The sequence below is a fragment of the Sitophilus oryzae genome, unplaced genomic scaffold (genome assembly GCF_002938485.1).
Source record: "Sitophilus oryzae breed Bouriz unplaced genomic scaffold, Soryzae_2.0 scaffold_738_pilon_pilon, whole genome shotgun sequence".
NCBI lineage: Eukaryota > Metazoa > Arthropoda > Insecta > Coleoptera > Curculionidae > Sitophilus > Sitophilus oryzae.
Genome location: NW_022147349.1, coordinates 879,217 through 899,155, shown reverse-complemented (window position 1 = coordinate 899,155; position 19,939 = coordinate 879,217). Strand labels below are relative to the sequence as shown.

The following is a 19,939-nucleotide window of genomic DNA, read 5'->3' as shown; positions in this document are numbered from 1 at the left end:
ACTGGTTTTGGGACCTTATAAGCTATTAAAATCCGTAATAAAAAATCCAGAGTCGTATTTAAAAAAGAAAGTTGATGATGGCAGCTTAAAGACGAAACGTCGCGTCGGTTAAAATCTGATATCATCGAATAGATCAAAAAAAGTAAGTATGAAAATGTGTAAATTATTTTGCTCGTCTATTCAAATCGTCATACAAAATAAAAATAAAATCGGGAATATTTGTTAGTATTTCAAAAATTTTCAGTAGTTATTCGCAAATTTTAAACTTATTTTTATCAGAATCAAATTGCGCGACTTTGCCTCCGTTTAACCGACCTCGTATTTCCACTAGTTTCCGAGCCCTAATGATGAGGCTCGAATTTTGGACACCATGTATATACATTAGTTTATATTTTCACACAATAAGAACATAATCGAATGCCACTCATAAACCGGAATTAAGGCTGTTATATTAAAACCCCTAATCAGCCTTGCTAATTTTGTTGACATACTCCTTCCTTAGTATTTTATCCAATAATAGACTGATTAAAATACTTTATTCATTTAGAAACCCTTTGTATTACAAACAGAAAATTGCCAAACTACACCAAAACATTTTTTATCACTGATCAGTATGCTTCGCTATCCATAAGCATTATCAGCAAATAATTAATACAGATTTAATAGGGGGCCCCTAGAACTGCCGGTAAATCATTAAAAAACAGTCTCAACTATCTATTTAATAATTTACTGATAACGTAATTACAGTATAAAGAGATACTTTGATTAATATATGTGCGAAAAATGTTTTTTCGTAAAAAGGATGTTAAATTTCGACAAAATAATTTATAAGTTTTGCACTTCCAATAGGTCCGACACAGCAGGTAGAAACATAAGTAAATACGCTTATCCCTTTTAATTCAACCTTACTGTTCAATAGTAGCAGTACAACCTGCTAAAGGCATAAAACTAAATAACGATTTGAAATCTACCTGAATAAACCTTAAAGATGACCAGCCGTATCAAAACTAAATATTTTATGAGGTATCATAACCTGCTGATTAGGCCTCCGTCCCTCCTAGAATGACGTAAAAGCAATTAGTATTTAGTTTGGTGTAATGTATTAAGAGTTTTTTCTAATTAATATAACGTTTAGAGACGTATTTTTATGTATTCGATATCCGACGATACGATATTAATTTTATTGGTTGAATTTAAAGACCTTGATAATTGATAGTTTAGAAAATTCCGTAGTTTTTAATTTTGTTGCATTTTCATGCCTCCGTTTTTCGGATAATACGAATATCTTGCGATTGGTCAAATATATTTGACAATGAAAATTCACAATATAATTCATATCAGATTCATCAGAATAATCATTTCCCGATAGCAAATGTCCCAAATTTGTCAATAAAAAAGTAAGGTTACATTACAGTTGTCAAAACATTTATTATCGTACGAAAAGTTAAATTTATTGTAGCTTTCTCCGCTGACGGACGGGGGTTAAACATTTTTGGAAGAAAAGTGGCGCGAAAACACTACGACCACTCAGAACCCCGTCGGAAGTTCGTATATACGGATAACGGGTGCATAAAATCTGCTTTTTATAATAACTATAACTACAAGAGCCCCTTGAATGCAACATTTTTTTTTCGAAAAATCGATGAAGGAACAGCTATCAAGGGACAAGCTTACTTTAGCAACTTTAAAATTTTACTTGTTAAGAAGTAAAAAAATGTTAGATGCGTTTTGAATTCTTAAAGTCTTTAAGCACATGGCTGTAATTCAATAATATAAACTTACCTTCATCTTCACGTTCATCATCAGTAACCGGTTGCCTAGCATGGAAGAATAAATCTGGTAAAAATTGCTGGAGAAGCTGTTTGATTTTCCGTTTCTCGCCCTTTTGAATGCCGGTCTGACGTTTAACATGATGAATTAACAAATTCGCAGCATCATCTAAAATACCTTTGTCTCTGTATGGTAAGACAATGTGAGGACCTACAACTGATTCTGAGCCCTCCTCATTTTGCTCGTGCCTTTCATCAAAAATCGTTTCAATCTCGTTGAATAAACTTTTAGTCCTTATAGCTTTTATATCAGTCTGTTTAAAATTAATGCCCTGATGATCGAGACTTTTCAAGTAATACTTTTCGTTTTGCTCCCTCCATATTTTGTTAAAACCTTTTTGGGCTTCTCGCCACTCGTCCTCCTTGGCTTTAAGGCGTTTGAGAACGATCGCGACTGCAACGGCCGGATTTTTCTTTAATCCTTCTATTATTTCCGGAGCTTTGTCGCCGTAAATTCGCTTTAAAGCTCGCTGATGCAAGGTGGGCGACTGACCACCTAAACAATCGTCTAATTTAAACTTGGCCGCTTCCTCCTGTCCCATTCTACTAAGTTTCTTGTTAACACCTTCTAATACACGGATTGTCGAAGCGTTCGTTTCAATTACGACGTCCAATTCAAACCTTTCGTCTTCGCATCGATACATATACTCTTCGTACTGTGTTTTTCGAGAGCTAACAAAGGTACTGTCTTCAGACCAGGTTGGAAACGAAACCCACTGATCGTTGAGCACTTCCTTGCAAAGTGGAGTTCTTCCAGAACATTTTTGTCCCTCTTGCGTTTTCGGAATGATGCAATAGCTGGCGCCCAATCGTTTCGCTGTGGCTAGGTCAATTTCCAGGGCGTGATCGCCCTGTGGTCGTTCAGCTCGCACTACGTTAAAGGGTATAGGTTCAGTCTCGTTTTGTCCCATAAACTCTCTAAACCACTTTAGAAGCTCGGGAAATTTTCCTAAAAATGGAGTAACGATTTGCAAGAGCTCACTCTTTGAGATGATTTCTTGGTTAAATAATATTAAGCAGCGCAGAAAGTTGTTGTAGACTTCTTGAGATTTTAAAGCCTTACGTACCTGAAAAGAAAGAAATCAAATATAAAAAAAATCGATATCTCTATCGGCCAAGCTTTATATGCGATCATACTAATAAAACTTCTCAAAAAATAGTATTTAAATAGTGCAAACTAAAAAGTCTCCCGACACTTTAATCATTCGCAGAAAAATAGTTATACAGGGTGGCCCAAACTGTATTCCGGAAACTTCGGCAGCATATTCTGCAGATAAAAAAAAAGTTCGTATAAATGAATGTGCCAAAAATGCTTAGTTTCGGAGATATAGGGTGTTAGAAGTTTCATTTTTATTTAAATTTTTTCCAAATAATGTCTGAAGAAACGTCAATATTTGGATGAAAATTGGTGTCTGGGAGTTTTTAAACAAGAGAAATTTGATTTTGATGTCAATATGACTCCTGTTTGTAGGGGGCACCACATACATGTGTATTAACTAAGAGTAATAACTTTTCGTCCGTACCCGTATAAAACTACTGAGTGAAAAAATATACATTTTCGTGAATTTCTACGTAAAAAATGTCTCTTGGTAAAAATCGCTACGAGTAACCGTTCTCAAGATATTTAGAACGGAAATAGTCAATACATGTCATTATTGACAAAAAATAAACGCGGTGGGTAGATAGTTATTTGACTAAAATAATAAATCTCGAAACTTTGTATTTTTTTAAATTAATCATAAACATTTCTTCGAAAAAAATGATTTATTACTGTTCAAACCAGTTAAAAAATATGTAGGTGGCGCCCTCGACAAGTAGGAGTCATAGTGACATCAAAATCCCCAAATTTCTCATGTCAAAAAACGCTCAGACACCAATTTTCATCCAAATATTGACGTTACTTCAGAAATTATTTGGAAAAAATCGAAATAAAAATGAAACTTTTACACCCTGTATCTCCGAAACAATGCACTTTAGGACATATATACTAACTTTTTTACCTGTTCTTATCTGCAGAACACGCTGCTGAAGTTTCCAGAATACAGTTCGGACCACCCTGTATATATTGAAAAAAAAAATGACCGAATATTACATTTGACAATTAATTGACAAAAACTTTGGTCGAAACTTCACGAATATGCCCCTCATATACTTTTTTTAGCGCAAACAGAGATTTATGACATACACTACATGCCAAACTAAGAAAAGTATGTCGCGAAAAATTGCTTAAATATTTTAACAATTAAGGAATTCTTCATATCCATGATATAGCCTAAATTTTTCTTTGAATTTACTGTATTGAAGTCTTTTTAAAAAAACAATTGCGGATATGTGCAGCTTAGTAGTTAAATAAAAATAGAAATATTTTTAAAATATAAAAACTAAAAAATTGCATATTTTTTACATACTTATCTTTTTCAAATCTACACAACAAACTATTATTCGATTACTATATTTAGTCCTATGCAACATCTTTTAACTCACAATTCTACATTTTTCAGCAACAGTTCAGACTACTAAGTTTGAATTTATTGAAGTGGAAACCTCAAGGTTAATTTAAAAAATAATAAACACCGTAAACGTTATTATAAAATAATGTTCACAATAACTAAATATTATTATTTATTATTGAAAAATAAACGGATTATTATAAAGATATATCAAATTTAAACAATACAAGAGATAATACTGACCTTATCAAAAAAGGCATAATCGTTGAGAGTACCATATTTGCCAGCTTCAGTTAAACTGACGTCCCTATATGAAGCGGACATTTTTGGCTTTTTGAGCGGAGGTATATCTCTATGATAGCTAGAGTAAGGTGGGGACCGTTTCACTGGTCCAGACTGGTGGCTTGATTTGTGATGCGAAATATGACGATCCGGCAGATGGTCTCTGTGATAGGGCTTGCTCAACGATTTTTTATTGACAGAGTTCGAATGTTCGGAAACTGGAGCTTGATTAATATGACTTGTTGCGTCCGGAAGGAATTGACCAAATTCGGCAAGTAGATCGCTTTGATTTTCGAATAGTTTGGCCACTTGACTGTATACTTCTTGTTCAGTTAAGTGTTTCACGTTTGATCCAACGTTTGATTCTTTCATTGTGCGTTGCTCCTTTTGATAAGTATGCAGTATTTCTAAAAACCTTTTGTACTTCTCGGGTTGTCCTTGAAATCGGTTCTAAAGAAAAAAGAACACATTAAATTATTATATTTCTGTAAAGGTTAAATTGTTTATAATTGAATAAATCTTTATTTACTCTAAAAATCAACATTAAACATAAAAAACAGTTATATTATATATATTATACAAAAATATTATCGTTTTCACGCTGATAATGAAATAATAGTGAACTGAATAGTCATCGATATACTTTGTATACCTCATAATTATAGTTTGAACAGATAAAACTCTAGTTCTACATAATACAAATTTAAAAATAATTTCTAACTGAATATACAATATTACAATGTGTAGTTTAACTGAATTTAGATTTAAAGAGAAAATATGTACGTATATACTACAACACTAAATCAGTCTAGAATTTTTTAATAAAATAAGAAACAATATGGTTAAATTTCCTCTTTCCTTTTGAGACTTACTTGTATGTTTTCTTTACGATATTCGAAATAAATATAGCTGACAATATTCTGACTTTAAGATATTGCTATGGAATTACAGCTACCTGTGTTTAACAATGGCATACGTTTTACATCACATTTTTTAATTATGTTTTACTTAAATTTAAATATTATTATCTTTAACTTTATATAACTTTTTTCGATAACCATTTTTAGATAGAAACTGAAATTAATTCACCATGATGAAGTGGACATTGGTCCCTTTATTGCGGAAACCTATTAGAAATATCAAAAAGCGGAAATTATAGAATATTGCTTATTTCAGTGATTTAGTTGGAATTAAAATAAAAATTTTCCAGGAAGAGGTGAACAATACATAGCCTGAGCGACGGGTCAAGAAAAATTTCGACAGAGGACATCCAAAAAATTACGGAAAATATGATTTAAGCCATGCTTCCGATTTCGGAAGAATTCTGCGATAAATTTACGTCATTTAATGTTTTCGTACGTAATAATAATTTTTACGAATTTCTTGGTTAATTTTATGAAGTTATCGCTCAAATTGTAACATTCAAAATTCGGATAATGGTTAAAAACATTTTTCATTTTTTACGAATTTCGTGTCGCCATATTGTTTTTTGAAGAAAACGCCCGAAATTCGTATGCATGAACACTAGGTATTGCCTGTGAATTAACATGGCTGACACAACCGTCACTCACGTATCCTCTGGTTGCACAGATTATAGTCGGTTTGCTACACCAACTCTTTTGATTTTTTGAGGAATGTGTAGCAAATCAACGTTATACAGGGTGGCCCATTAGTGCGAGGAAGTCCAATATCGTCGTTGTCAAAGATATGAAAAAAAAAATTATGCAGATGTTGGATGGATAGAGGGGCATATCCTAAAAATATTTTGTTGTATACAGGGTGTCCCAAAAAAGGTATGATAAAGTTTTAGATTATTTTTAAACGAATTCTGCATTTTTCTGTACAGATTCGGCATAAAATTCTGCATACAGTACGTTATTTTTATTTCCAGCTCTATACGGTGTTGCCATTATATTTCATATTTACTGAAACATTGGTTAAAACACTATATCCTAAAAGTGGTTAAAAACTAGAGTGAATTCAACTTTATTTATACTTAGCTACATTTTCTTAAACATCAAGTATAACAGAATAAACCAGCGAAGGAAAATTTACATTTATATCTTATTAATGGGTATCTGGTAATTTTTATGGCGTCGCCAATATCGCAATATATAAAATACTATATCTTTTTTTTGTATCAAACACCTTGTATATTATTTTCCTTTTAGATGGAGAATTAAAAAACGAACATTTTTTGTATATAAAGTATTTTAAAATTTTAGTGGTTTTGCAGATATTCGCGGTATTATATTTCGATTCTGTATCAAAGGTAGCAGACCTACAATACAATATTACATACGGCTCTTCCAACAGTACATTTTTATCAAAGCCACCTAATGATCATTGTCTAGTATTTTAACGTTGAAAATCCGATATCTATGTAATATAATACAGCAAATATCTTCAAAACCGTTAAAAATTTAAGAACACAAAAAATGTTCGTCTTTAAAATCTTGATCTAAAAGAAAAATAATATACAGGATGTAGCATTTAAAAAAAATTGAGATATAATATTTTAAATATTGCGATATTATCGACGGCGACGGCATAAAAGATACTCTGTGTAGAATAATGTAAATTTTCCTTCGTGGATTTATTCTGTTATACGTGGTGTTGGTGTAGTATAGCTAGATATTGATGAAGTTATATTTACTCCAGTTTTTAACCACTTCTCGAATATAAAGTTTTTAACTAAAGTTTTAGTAAATTAGAAATAGAATGGCAACGCCGCATACAGCTTCAAACAAAAATAGTGTACTATATGCAGAATTTTATGTTGAATCCAATAATGTACAGAAAAGTAGAGGTGCAATTTAAAAAAAAATTAAAACTTTATAACTTTTTTGGGGACACCCTGTATACAGTAAAATATTTTTAGTATATGCACAATAAGAAATCATTCAACATCTATATAATTTTTTTTCGTATCTTTGTCAACAACGACGACACTGGACTTCTTCGCACTAATGGGCCACTCTATATCTCATAACTTATGATCAATTTGAAAGTTTATAAACAATGAATGAATAACTTACCTTTATTTTATTTACATAATTGATGGCGTGATTAAACTCCACAGGCTGATTCTGCGGGGTATCTGTGTGCCCTTGTAGGGCATGATTGACAGCTGCCTGGGCGGCCGATAAGGACAGCCCATAGTTAGTAGACGTGGTCATCCCATAATTGGACGAAGAATGGTGAAGTACTGATGGAGGGGGAGCGGGTGCTTGAGGCGGAGCCGAAGGTATATGCTGAGTCAAAGGGAGGGGTTGAGGAGGGGGAGGTTGAGGAGCGGGCTGGCTCGGAAGACCTGACATGTTGATCCTTCCCGATCCGCTCAGAATCATGGCGGACTTTTGTTGATCGGAGATGGTGCCGGTCGGACTAGGCATGCTAACCGAAACGGAAAACGCGTAGCCACCCTGATCGCTTCGTTGAACTTCTATTTTATAACCTGGCGGGAGAAAGGTGTTAAAGCCCCCGATTAGATCCGGAAAGCCTTTGAACAAGCTCGAGACCCGCTGGATAACACCGGGAGTATCGATGCTTTGGCTCTTGAACTCTTTCATAATGTCCAAAAAATCATTATACACTTGAGGTTTCGAGCCGAACTTGTATTTTACAAGATCCAAATAGGATAATGCGTCTTCAACTTTGAGACGTTGAAAGTTGCTCGGGGATTGTTGCTGCTGAGGGGGCTCCTGAATTGAGGGGGCACTCGGGGGCGAAGAACCGCTGGTGCGTAGAGCGTTGTGGCTTGTGGCCGAAATTGGCATTGATTGTGGTTTTCCAGAATGGGGAGCTGCTGCAACAGGCATGGCACCGTAACTTACAGTGGGGGCAGGAGAATACAGTCCTGACTGCATGCCTTCGCTCAACACTTTTACCGCGCTGGGAAAGGCTAAAGCAGGTGTGGCATTCGTTACAGACTGACGATACAAAGTTCCCGACAATGGCGGCCCACTTCCATCTTTTGAGGGCTCATCCACTCGAAGACGTTTCATCTCAAATCACATTCAGTTGGCTGAAATAAACGAAGATTAATTAAAATAATTATAAATGTAAACATTTATTTTGAGTCAGTTTGAAACAGAATGAGGATATACCGGGTGCGTCTCAAAAGTGGCTGACCCCAATAACTTTTTTATTTTGTCAGATAAAAAACATTTGGTATGTTAATAGATGACATAAATTATGATTGATTGGCATATTCAATTCTTATTGGCAATTTCCAGTTTCACCGGAAATAACTACAACTTTTGATTTTTAAATGGCACCCTCTGTATTTTTTACTTTATTTGATAGAAAATGCCACTCTGAATGGAATGACATAATATCATATGTCAACTTTTGACATTTTCGCTTATGGTTCATAACGATAATTTGACTCGAAATACTAAGTGTGTGGTACCAAATTATTTATAAAAAAATGCCTTTTCCAAATTTGCTAATGAGCCACACTCGTTCCATTTGAAAAAATTGAGTTGTGATTAAAAATATGATTTGGGCATCTTTAAACCAGCCAGAACAAAACACGAAAAACATTAGACGAAGGCTCCTTGATTAAAAATTAGTGTTTTTGGCTGTGTTAAAAATAAAAACACTAATTTTTAATCATGGCACTCTAGATTGAAATTTAAATTGATGATTTTTCTTAAGCGAAAATGTCAAAAGTTGACATGTTGATATGTTGATATCAACAAAGTTGATATGTCATACTATTCAGAGTGTCATTTTCTATTGAATAAAGTCTCAAAAATATACCAAGACTACCATTTAAAATATAAAGTTGTAGTCATTTCCGATGAATCAAGAAGTGACCGAAAACAATTGAATACGTCAATCAGTCCTAATTTATGTCATATAATAACATACCAAATCTCTTTCTTTTTATCTGAAAAAAAAAACAAAATAGTTATAGGGGTGAGCCACTTTTGAGACGCACCCGGTATATATTCTGTGATATATCAAGATATATATCATGATATTTAACATATTTATAATTAATTTGTTTTAACTAAAAGAAATAGAACCTAAAGACCCAACAACCATATTTATAGGTTCATATAAATCCGATAATTTCTATATATTAAATTAAATATTTTCCCGAGGAACCAGCCACATCTGAAAGTGTTTACTGTCACTGATAGTAATAACATTACTGATATTAATAACTCATCAGATGACAATATTATGGCAGTATCAATGTTAATAAACTAACGTAATAATCTCTGTGTACCTATTTGCCTAAAAAAATTAACGCATTTACTAATGAATTTCATATTATTCAATAATATTTTAATGTTATAAAATTACCTACAATAGAGAAGACAATTTTCTGTAATAACTGAATATTAATATTATTAATATTTGAATTGTGATTTCATTGACAGTTGGCAGATTTGGATGCACTGGGTGCCGATCTTTTTATTATAACATATCAGAAAAAAAAGATTTTTCCGTCAATCAAAAATAATGTATTTTATGTTCAAGAGATACAGCATTGTAAATTGTAATCATATTATACCGTATGATAAAAAAACGGCGCCCAGTTGGCTGGGAAATGACGATCGATTAAAATTCCCATATAAATTTACATATAAAATGACAGCGATCTTCATCTCACAGCCATCGCTGACGCCGTTTTTTTTTCGATCATACGTATTGTACGACTTCTGTTATAACCTTGTGTATATCAATTCTCTCATTTAAGGTGATGAGTCAATCCTAGTTGCCTAATTGTCTAACAAAACACGTTGATTATTTGCAAATATACGCACAAAAATAAACAGAATGCTTTTTTTGAATTAATATTTTTTGTACTGCGGTGTATTGACCCATTATGACAGTATAGGCACACAGGTACGTGCCTTTTTAGTTCATTCATTTGGAAGTCACAGAATATGAGGTTCGTCAAAAATAGTTATCCTTTGTCCTAAGTGTATCATCACCATGATCAAGTTAGAAATGTGATTTGTTATTGGATGATGATCCAAGATTTCATAACATTATATTATACGTGAAAGGCATTTCGGTACCCCTAGAACAGTCACCATTAATTTGAGGTTGTTAGGTTATTTCTATTAGTCAAACTTGACAGCTATGCAAATTTAATAAGATCCTCCTTCAATATTATACATTTGAAAGTAAATAATTTTATAGTAATTTCCTACTGTAATTCTTACTACTGAAAGTACTGAGTTTTATTTTCATTTGCGCCCTTTTTTGAAACTGCTTCATGAAGCTACAGAAACTTCTTAGTGGCTATTTACATTGCATAACGTATATGCATAAATTTGCATATCCAAGAAAATCTATTTATCATTCCAAAGATCCCTCCAAAATCAGTTTAAAAATCCACTCAAAGTTGAATGTAACAAAAGATGAATAGAATAAACCAAAGATGATTTTTTTTCGGTAAGTAATTAAGAATTTCGTTTCAAAAATAATTAAACAAGAAACCAATCGGTACAAGTACCTATCGGTAGAGAGTAAATAATGTGAACAATACAGAATTTTAAAAATCGCCGTTTGTTGGTAATGCTAAAGATCAACATATTAATAGTCCACTTTCCAACATTCCAACTACTTAATTTTATTTATTATTTATATTAACATTACTTTCATTCGCCTAGAGTTAGTTTTCCTCAAGTTAATTTTCAACTGTATTGAGCTAACTTCTTTATCAGAAACCCATTGGTTTCAACGCCATATTTTAATTAAATTAATAAAATTATTATTTGCTGTTGATTAATTACAGGATGTTCCTTAATGACATGTCAATATTTAAAGGGGCGATTTGTGAACCCATTCTAAGAAAAAAAACTTCATATTAATGTCTGTCTAAACGCCTTAACTTTCGAGATACAGGGTGGTAAATTTTTCAAAAAAAAAAACTTTTTTTCATAATAACTCCGATGTTATTATAAACATCTTTATGAAACCTGCTACACGTTTTCTTTCTGTATATCAAAATGCCTATTTTGATGTACAAACAATTTTATTAATTTCAACCAGACACGTCCACACGGGTTTTGACTTCTCTTAGAATAAAAATTATTTTCAAAATTTTCATTCATTTTTAAACGATATTCATCTGATTTTTTCGTCGGACGCATAGTTTTTGCTTAAAAAATAAAAATAATTTTCGGGGTCAAATCGCTAAAAATCTGATGCGGTGACTGTTAGGTTAACTGTGGAAATCGTTTCTGCATCGGCTGGATGGAAATTAAGAGATACAACAAAAAAATTTTGTACGCCAAAGTTACCTATCATGCATAGAAGGCGTGTATGAAATTTCATAAAGATAATTATAATAACCTCAGAGTTATTAAGGAAAAAAAACAATTTTTAGAAAATTTTATTTGCCATCCTGTATCTCAAAAGTTTGAATGTTGAAGTTTTTTTTAAATAGGTCCAAGAATCACCTCCTTAAATATTAGCATGTCATTAAGGACCACACTGTATATTAATATACTATTCTAAGTTTTTAAAAAATTATCAGTATAATAGGTAAAATACCTATTTGTTTTATATACTTAAAATCGTGTTATGATGCTTATTAAGTATTAGAAATTTAATGAATACAAATCGGCATTCCAACTAAAAATATAAAGAAGAAATTACATTCTTTTTGTTGTAGTAGTAAGTTACGTGACTTATTTAACCCTTGTAGTCTCGTATAACATTACTAAAATCCTTATAAACAAGGCTAAAATGTAATTAGATATTTATATGTATTTTTATAGAAAATATCAATAAAAATACACCAACACTAAATACCTATAACCACAACCATATGACATTTTACAATCAAGTTAAGACATTATTAGTTGAGATTTCGCGTTGCATAATGTTTATGTTTAATAAAATGATGCAAAAGGGTAAACAAATCATTATGATCACTTTTTAAAAAGTACACTCACTTTGAGTTTCTTCATCATGAATCAAGTCGTCTGTTGCCGATTGGGCCTGTTTTGTCACCAATACTTCTTTTTGTGGTAATGCGTCATGACAGTCAGCTAATTGTACCTTTTAAAATTGTCGACAGAAAAGCAAAACGCTTTTGGAACGCCATGTTCGAGCTAGATATCTGAATTCAGCTGATCGGGAACGACACGCCCACTTATTTATTTTCTAGCATAAACAAAACCGGTAGCTGTAAAAACGAATGAAACATGGTCTGTGCTTATGTCGTTCGTTATGTTTTTATATAAAGCATAATGTTCGAACATCTATTTCATTGTTGGATGAAAGAACCGGTGAGTTTTATAAATTTCTATGCTATTTACGTTTTAAACGTTATACAACAGAAACTCGACATAAAAGTCGAAAACAAAATTTATTTATAAACTATCTAGCTGTATTGCGTGCGCACCTTGAACATTATTGGCAATAAGAGTAAAAATATTTTCGATTGCGCAACATAAAAATGCAGCAATTTCAAAGCCAAATAAATACAATGCTCTATGCTCATAATATGACAGTAGCATCGCTACAATAATTATCAAAAAATATATTACTTTGTACCTACTATAACAGAATGTCGATTCTCATGATTAACAAAAAAAAGTACATTTAGAAATTAAATATAATTAGCTACATCAACCACATAAGTATACATAAAAATCTATTTACCCTTTTAATAAAGAAGTTAAGATAACCAGATAAAAAAATCACGCTCTTATTATCTTTGGGAGTAGGTAGGTACAAACGTTTTTAAATGAAGCAATTTGCAAAATATAGGTATTTTACGATAAATATCATTTTCTTCACACAAAACCATCACAATATTCGAAACACATTTGCTATGTGCCCGTTAAGTGATATATACATCTCGAAGGTTTTCCAATAAGAAGAAAGTTTTTTAGAAATACGCAACACGAACGTGAATTCATTTCACTTGGTGACTAAAATTTAAGGTCGGCTAAATGGAGATTCGGGATTTAACTCTTTGAACAAGTATGTGTAGAACTGGCAACATGACTGTTCTCCAATTCATTCAACAACGTTGTCAGATATTTTAAAGTGAAACAGAACATATATTCACGGCCAGTTCGTTTTGTGAAAGAAGTGTGAAAGCGACAAATACGGCAACGCCGAAAAGAAAAATTCGCTCCCGCGAGCTAACAACGAGCTCACTATTGGTGGGTTCTGAGATCGATATAAAAGTGGAAGGGCAGGGAAGTGGACGTAACGTCCGATGTTGCCATATGCTTGCTTCTACATGGAGTCGTTACAGGCGATATTCGCTTGTCAGACAGCTTTGTCATCAGTAAACAAATACAAAATGTTACATTAAATTATTATAACCCCGAGACAAATTTTATCAAACTAAGAAAATTCTACATTTAAAAGATATTCGATGAAACAGAAAATCAAAATTGAATTAGAAATAAATTTATGAAAATGCTTTTGTTATCTTTAGGAACACGCTTTACGCGGTTGCCAGGTCAAGTGCCGCAACATCAGCAATAACAAAACAGGAATACAACAAATTTGGTTTTAATAATAAGTTTACTCTATATATATAATAATATTTTCATTTAAATGTGGCCCTCGCCTCCCACTTTGGGAAAAGTAGTGCTAATTTTGGATCAAGCAACACCACAAGGTGGAGGAAGCTCTTTAATCGAAATGAATTATTACGATAAATATTCGGTAGAAGCACTTTAACGTATGATATTACCAAATTAGAACTACGAAAAAAGTGATAAATGTGGGAAAGAATAAAAAAAATATGTCACTCACCTTAAAGAAGCCTCTTTTATGATCGAAATATTGGAAAACAGTTTGTGCACAAACACTTCTAAACGCTTTAAACAGAATTTTAAGTTATTTACTGGAAATAGTGATACTACACTCGATTTCATCAAAGAAAAATTCTGACACATTCTGTCGACAACCTCCTACGACGATGACCGATTGGCGACTGGCTGCTTGAAAATCTTGGAAGCTTGTTTGGACGAGTCCATTATACTGGAACGATCCGTCTAGGTAGAAATTGATTCAAATTTCACATATCCTATCCGCATAAATATTATGTTTCTAAATAACTGAGAATTAGAAAATAACACTTTATTCATATTTGAGTAATAGACCATTTGAAAGTTATTTTACTTTAAATAAAATTCTGACATTGAACGGAGACTACCCTCACAAATGAACTCGTCCGTAAATTACGACTGTTCTATACATTTCTCTTGTTGCCGCAGAAGGCGCTTGTGTCAATCAATATGAATTTTAATGGCGTCGAATATTTTCGAATTTGTTCTAGAACAAATCTGAAGTTGTCTCTGAAACTGAAATCTGTCAATTCTAAACTGTGAAGTTAGACAATAGTTAGACAAAAACAATGCTGTCCTTGTCTAGGCGGCCATACTTGTCGTGAGGAGAATGACAGGAATGACACTAATAACTGTTTCCAATTTTCCTATTTCACTGTCACCCCCCTGATCATGTCCTTATCATGTCAACCTGTCAATTGGAAAATTAGTTCTCCAGACGACAACGAAGGCTTTCGGTGGCGTATCGTGTTTCCACGATTTAACACAGAGTTGACACTTCTTTCTAGTTAATTATTTTATGAACTAAACTATAAATGGTTTATAGTTATGCCTTTTGGAAGTACTGTAATTGGTACCTATACGTATATCTAGGCATTTGCTTTTTTAATGGTTGAATCAACGAGAAATATTCACTAGCTAAATTCATCTGTATATTTAGACCTTTGTTTAGACAACGTATATTTTTTGTTGAATATAGAGACGACTTATTATTACTAAAATAATAGTAAATTATATGTGCATTTTTTAAATTCTTATCACATCCAATACACTTAATTGTAAATAAAAAATGAATTTTGATTTAGGTGTCTATTTTACAGAGGTTTAAAAAGCCAAGGAGTTGTTAGCTGTACAGCAGAGCTGTACAGTTATTAAAATGTCTCCTCTCTCATTAGATTAACACTAACAAAATGTTTTTTAATTTTTTAAAAATACCTAATTTAAATTGGGTATGTAAAGAATATACCCATACAAGATACAATTTAATCCTTATTCCAGCCTATCCTATCCTATCATCCTATCTTGATCCTAGCATGCGTCCTATCTGTCCTATCCTAACCTTATTGACAACTTAATTGAAAAATTGGCCAATGAAAACAATACTACGTGTCAATAAGAAAAATGACGTTTTATAGTAAAAACCAATTTTATTTAAAAACTTTTATTAAAGCGAATCTTCGACTTTGTCAATGTACTTGTGTTCCGTAAAAACTAGAAGATGATTGTAAAACTTGGACTTATTTCTGCTGCTTTAATATATGTTTATGTAAATTGTCAAACAGTCGTACAAGATGCAAACCTAGACAATAAGGAAGTTCGTTGTTTAGGTAAGTAGATTTTTTATTCTTTTCTATTCTTATTTTTGTTGGACAATTTTGAAAATTCATATATCAGTCCCACTGATAATAAAGAATTGGTAATTCGTTTTTTTTTTGTTTAATTATTACTCTTGTTACTCATATATTTTAGATAATAATTGTAGATGCTTGCTGCTTCTAAACAATACTTCCAGCTGTTTCTAAAAATACGTTTAGTATTTCATAGAAAATATGCTTAAATAAATATTTCATTGTGGAATTTATCTATAGGTGATTTTAGCTTTGTCCTATATTTTTTATTCATAAAACTAAAATATTGCAAAAACACGAAATAGAACTAGAAAATATACCTAACACCATATTAAAATGTTGTATGTATCTTTTAGTATGTAGTGCCAGCATAAAAGAACTTACTTTAGCTGTGAAATCGACTGATAAATCACAAACGGTAAAGATAGGGGGACATCGATTAGATCCTCAAGGAAATTACAACGCTCCTAAAACTATACCTCTGTCTCAATCTGAAATATATTTATCAGAATTAATAGATTCGATTTGCAATAAAATGGAAGACTATGCAAGGGGTATATGGAAGTCAAATGGAACATTGACAATATTGAAAATGGTGGTGGATGGAAAGATGAATCCGCATATGGATGATATAGATTTTGTTCAAGATGAAGATCTAAATAAAAGCTTGAAGTATTATGTAAGTGGCTTTATACAAGTTACAATTATTCATTGATTATTTTATAGGTGGTTATAGTTATACAGTATATATAGAGTAAGTCACCGATGTTCATTTCCAAACCAACTGGAAGCGATTCTATTTTATCATATGGTATTTGTTAGAAATGTATTTCATAATACCGTATGAGGGAAAAAAACCACGTCCAGTTGGCTTGGAAATGGATATCGATGACATTTCCTATATAATTTTATATATATAACGACAGCGATATTCATTTCATAGCCATTGCTAATGCTGCTTTTTTTTTTCAATCCTATTGTACAATATAAGTTTCATGCCTACACAATATCATAAAGACATGTAAATGTGGTATATGTAAATTTAAACTTGTAAATTTAAAAAAAAATACCGTGCCTCTTAAAATATACAGTATGTCCCCGGATTGGTTATACAAGAGAAATTTTTTTTTATTATTGACATTTTGAGAAAAATGCATTCTCCATAAAAAAATTTGCATGTTCTAAAATGTTCATAAATTACAGTTGGGGATTGGAACGTTGGAACCTTTGGTGTTGGAACCACACAGCAAAATAAAACACTAAATCACCACAATACACCAAAACACTTTTACTTTTACACTGTAGTTACTTTATTCTATTTACACTGTAGTTACTGTGTCAGTGTAAAAGTAAATGTGTTTTGGTGTATCCTGGTGATTTCGTGTTTTATTTTGCTGTTTATACTTTTCCAAGTGTCCATTCTTTTTCAGAGAAAATTAAAAAAAAACATAGAACTGAATTCCTAAAAATCAAAGAGCGTTTCTATGGTAATATAATTTCCATATCATTCTTTGATATATGATTATTATTAATTTTGATTACTTCCCATATGTTTCAAGAGAAAGGTATTCAATCAATGTGTACTCCCCATCAATGTTGGGGCTATCTCGAGAGACAAAGTACCGAATATCGAAGTACAGGAGACAGAACAAAAGTCATGGATGCCATAGAGAAAATAACTACTTTGAAATGGAATTGGGCAGGGCACGTTGCAAGGCTAAATGATGACTGATGGACGAAGGCATATCCACAGTAACTGGATGCAAATAGCTCAAGATAGGGAGTTTTGGAAGCAAACAAGGGAGGCCTACATCCAGCAGTGGACTTTAGTGGCTGGTTGATAATGATGATTAATTATTTTGATTAACGTCATATTTTTTGCTGTTGTAAAAGTATCACATTTTCTGATAACTATTATCACCCTTTCAGTAGTATTGAACTAAATAAATTTTGTGTTTCTTTGACATTTTAGAACAGCAAAAAATATGACGTTAATTAAAATTCTATCCATAACAATCTCTCAAAGAATGAAATCGAAATTATATTACCGTAGAAACGCGTTTTGATTTTTAGGAAAAAACAACTATTTTCATGCTTTTATTAATTTTTTCTAAAACGGTATGGAAATTATAAATGGGATTAACAATTTTATAACAAGCAAATTTTTTTATGAAGAATGCATTTTTCTCAAAATGTCAATAATAAAAAAGTTTTTTCTCTTGTAAAGACAATCCGAGGACATACTGTATATTTATAGAAAATAATGGTCTCAGTTTTCTTTCAAAGTATAAAAATTAAAATTAATTTTTAAATTTAGCTGTCAGAGGATGGGTAACAAAATTCAGATACCTATTTACTAAACCTTTATTTCTGAAAATTTGCACGCTCGAAAAAACGTTAGTAAAAAGTCGCAGATTTAATCATTGACTTGTAGTACATAATATATACCAGGTGCGTCTCAAAAATGGCCCACCCCCTATAACTTTTTTATTTTTTCAGATAATAAAACGAGATTTGGTATTTTAATATATGACATAAATTAGGATTGATTGACATATTCAATTGTTTTCGGTCACTTCCGGTTTCACTGGAAATGAATACATCTTTTGATTTTTTAAATGGCACCATTGCATTTTTTTACTTTATTCTATAGAAAATGACTCTTGATTGACGTATTCAATTGTTTTTGGTTACTTCCTGTTTCACCGGAAATGACTACAACTTGATTTTTAAATGAAACCCTCGGTATTTTTTTACTTTATTCGATAGAAAAGGACACTTTGAATAGCATGAGATGTCATATGTCAACTTTTGACATTTTCGTATATGGTTTATTTGAAATTGTAACATGCGGTTCATACCAACAATTTAACTCTAAATACCATGCTTTTTCCAAATATGCTAATGAGCCACCCTTCTTCCATTTGAAAAAATGAGATATGATTAAAAATACGATTTGGGCATCTTTTAACCGGCCAGGACAAGACACGAAAAACATTAGATAATCAAATCTATTTTTTCAAGTCTCCTTGATTAAAAATTAGTATTTTTAACGCAGCCATGACACTCTAGATTGAAATTTAAAATACAATTTGTTTTTAAGCGAAAATGTCAAAAGTTGACATATGACATGTTATTCTATTTAGAGTGTCATTTTCTATCGAATAAAGTAAAAATATACCGAGGGTATCCCTACCAAAAATCCAAAAGTTGTAGTTATTTCCAGTAAAACAGGAAGTGACCAAAAACAATTGAGTAGGTCAATCAATCTTAATTTATGCCATATTCCAACTTACCAAATCTCGTTTTGGTATCTAAAAAAATAAAAGTTATAGGGGTGAGCCACTTTTGAGATGCACCGGTATACAGAGTAAAATTAAATAGGTATCTATTTATTAATTCGGATGTGTGGTAATTTAAATTTGCTAAATATAAAATTTATCATATACTTATTTTCAGTGTGAATCTGTTATGGAAGAATATGAAGAAGATATTATAAAACATTATCAAAATGGAGAGAATTTAGATGAAAAATATTGTACTGAGAATTCAAATATATGCCTACCACATAAACCAGATATACTTAAAAATGAACTGTGATACTCTAATATTTATAACTATTTTTTAAGGCTTAAATTAAAACACTTAAGGATATTTTTGTTTTTTTTTATTTAAAATATATATCTATTAAATCCACCTTAAAATATAACAAAATAAAAACCAGTCACCGTGGCTATAGATTAACAATAATTAAAGTTTCGCAGTAGTCCTTAAAAGAGGAGCTAGTTTCTGGGCCAACATAATATTTCCAGTGATTTTCAATTTACCCTTCATAAATGCCTGTTGGGGTTGTAATTTGCCTTCGGCCAACAACAAGAAGTCTTCGTCTGAAACTGTCAATGTAGTGCTGGGTTTTCCTTCAGGTGCCCCTTCGTAAACTTTGGCGTTTTTAAGATCCATTG

At 31.9% G+C, this 19,939-nt stretch overlaps 3 protein-coding genes across 10 annotated transcripts in view; 1 reads left to right on the top strand and 2 right to left on the bottom strand.

Annotated features, from left to right (window-relative positions):
* The window catches only part of LOC115888403 (paired amphipathic helix protein Sin3b), a 23,500-nt gene extending 8,953 nt beyond the window's left edge, over positions 1-14,547 (bottom strand). Inside the window, exons 1-4 of one of the 2 annotated variants that reach the window (XM_030908128.1) lie at positions 14,315-14,547; positions 7,600-8,588; positions 4,523-5,011; positions 1,783-2,896 (exon numbers count right to left, since the gene is read on the bottom strand). In XM_030908128.1, the coding sequence (XP_030763988.1) occupies positions 1,783-2,896; positions 4,523-5,011; positions 7,600-8,568 (2,572 nt within the window). In that variant the 5' untranslated portion in view covers positions 8,569-8,588; positions 14,315-14,547. Of the gene's footprint in view, positions 1-1,782; positions 2,897-4,522; positions 5,012-7,599; positions 8,589-12,489; positions 12,678-14,314 lie in introns of those variants that run through there. The other variant, XM_030908129.1, reaches the window with a different exon arrangement.
* On the top strand, positions 12,714-19,631 carry LOC115888407 (protein seele). Of its 3 annotated transcripts, XM_030908138.1 has the most exons (4): positions 12,808-12,825; positions 15,800-15,956; positions 16,334-16,656; positions 19,437-19,615. In XM_030908138.1, exons 2-4 carry the CDS (start codon positions 15,848-15,850, stop codon positions 19,575-19,577), a joined length of 573 nt encoding a protein of 190 aa, XP_030763998.1. In that variant the 5' UTR covers positions 12,808-12,825; positions 15,800-15,847; the 3' UTR covers positions 19,578-19,615. The 3 variants fall into 3 exon arrangements, with proteins under 3 accessions (XP_030764000.1, XP_030763998.1, XP_030763999.1); XM_030908140.1 differs by lacking the exon at positions 15,800-15,956 and having other exon boundaries at positions 12,714-12,825; XM_030908139.1 differs by lacking the exon at positions 12,808-12,825 and having other exon boundaries at positions 15,664-15,956; positions 19,437-19,631.
* LOC115888404 (peroxisomal multifunctional enzyme type 2) overlaps positions 19,628-19,939 on the bottom strand; it is a 33,700-nt gene continuing 33,388 nt past the window's right edge. For all 5 annotated transcript variants that reach the window (XM_030908131.1, XM_030908130.1, XM_030908133.1 and 2 more), the window contains one exon: positions 19,628-19,939. In XM_030908131.1, coding sequence (XP_030763991.1) covers positions 19,728-19,939 — 212 coding nt within the window. In that variant the 3' untranslated portion in view covers positions 19,628-19,727.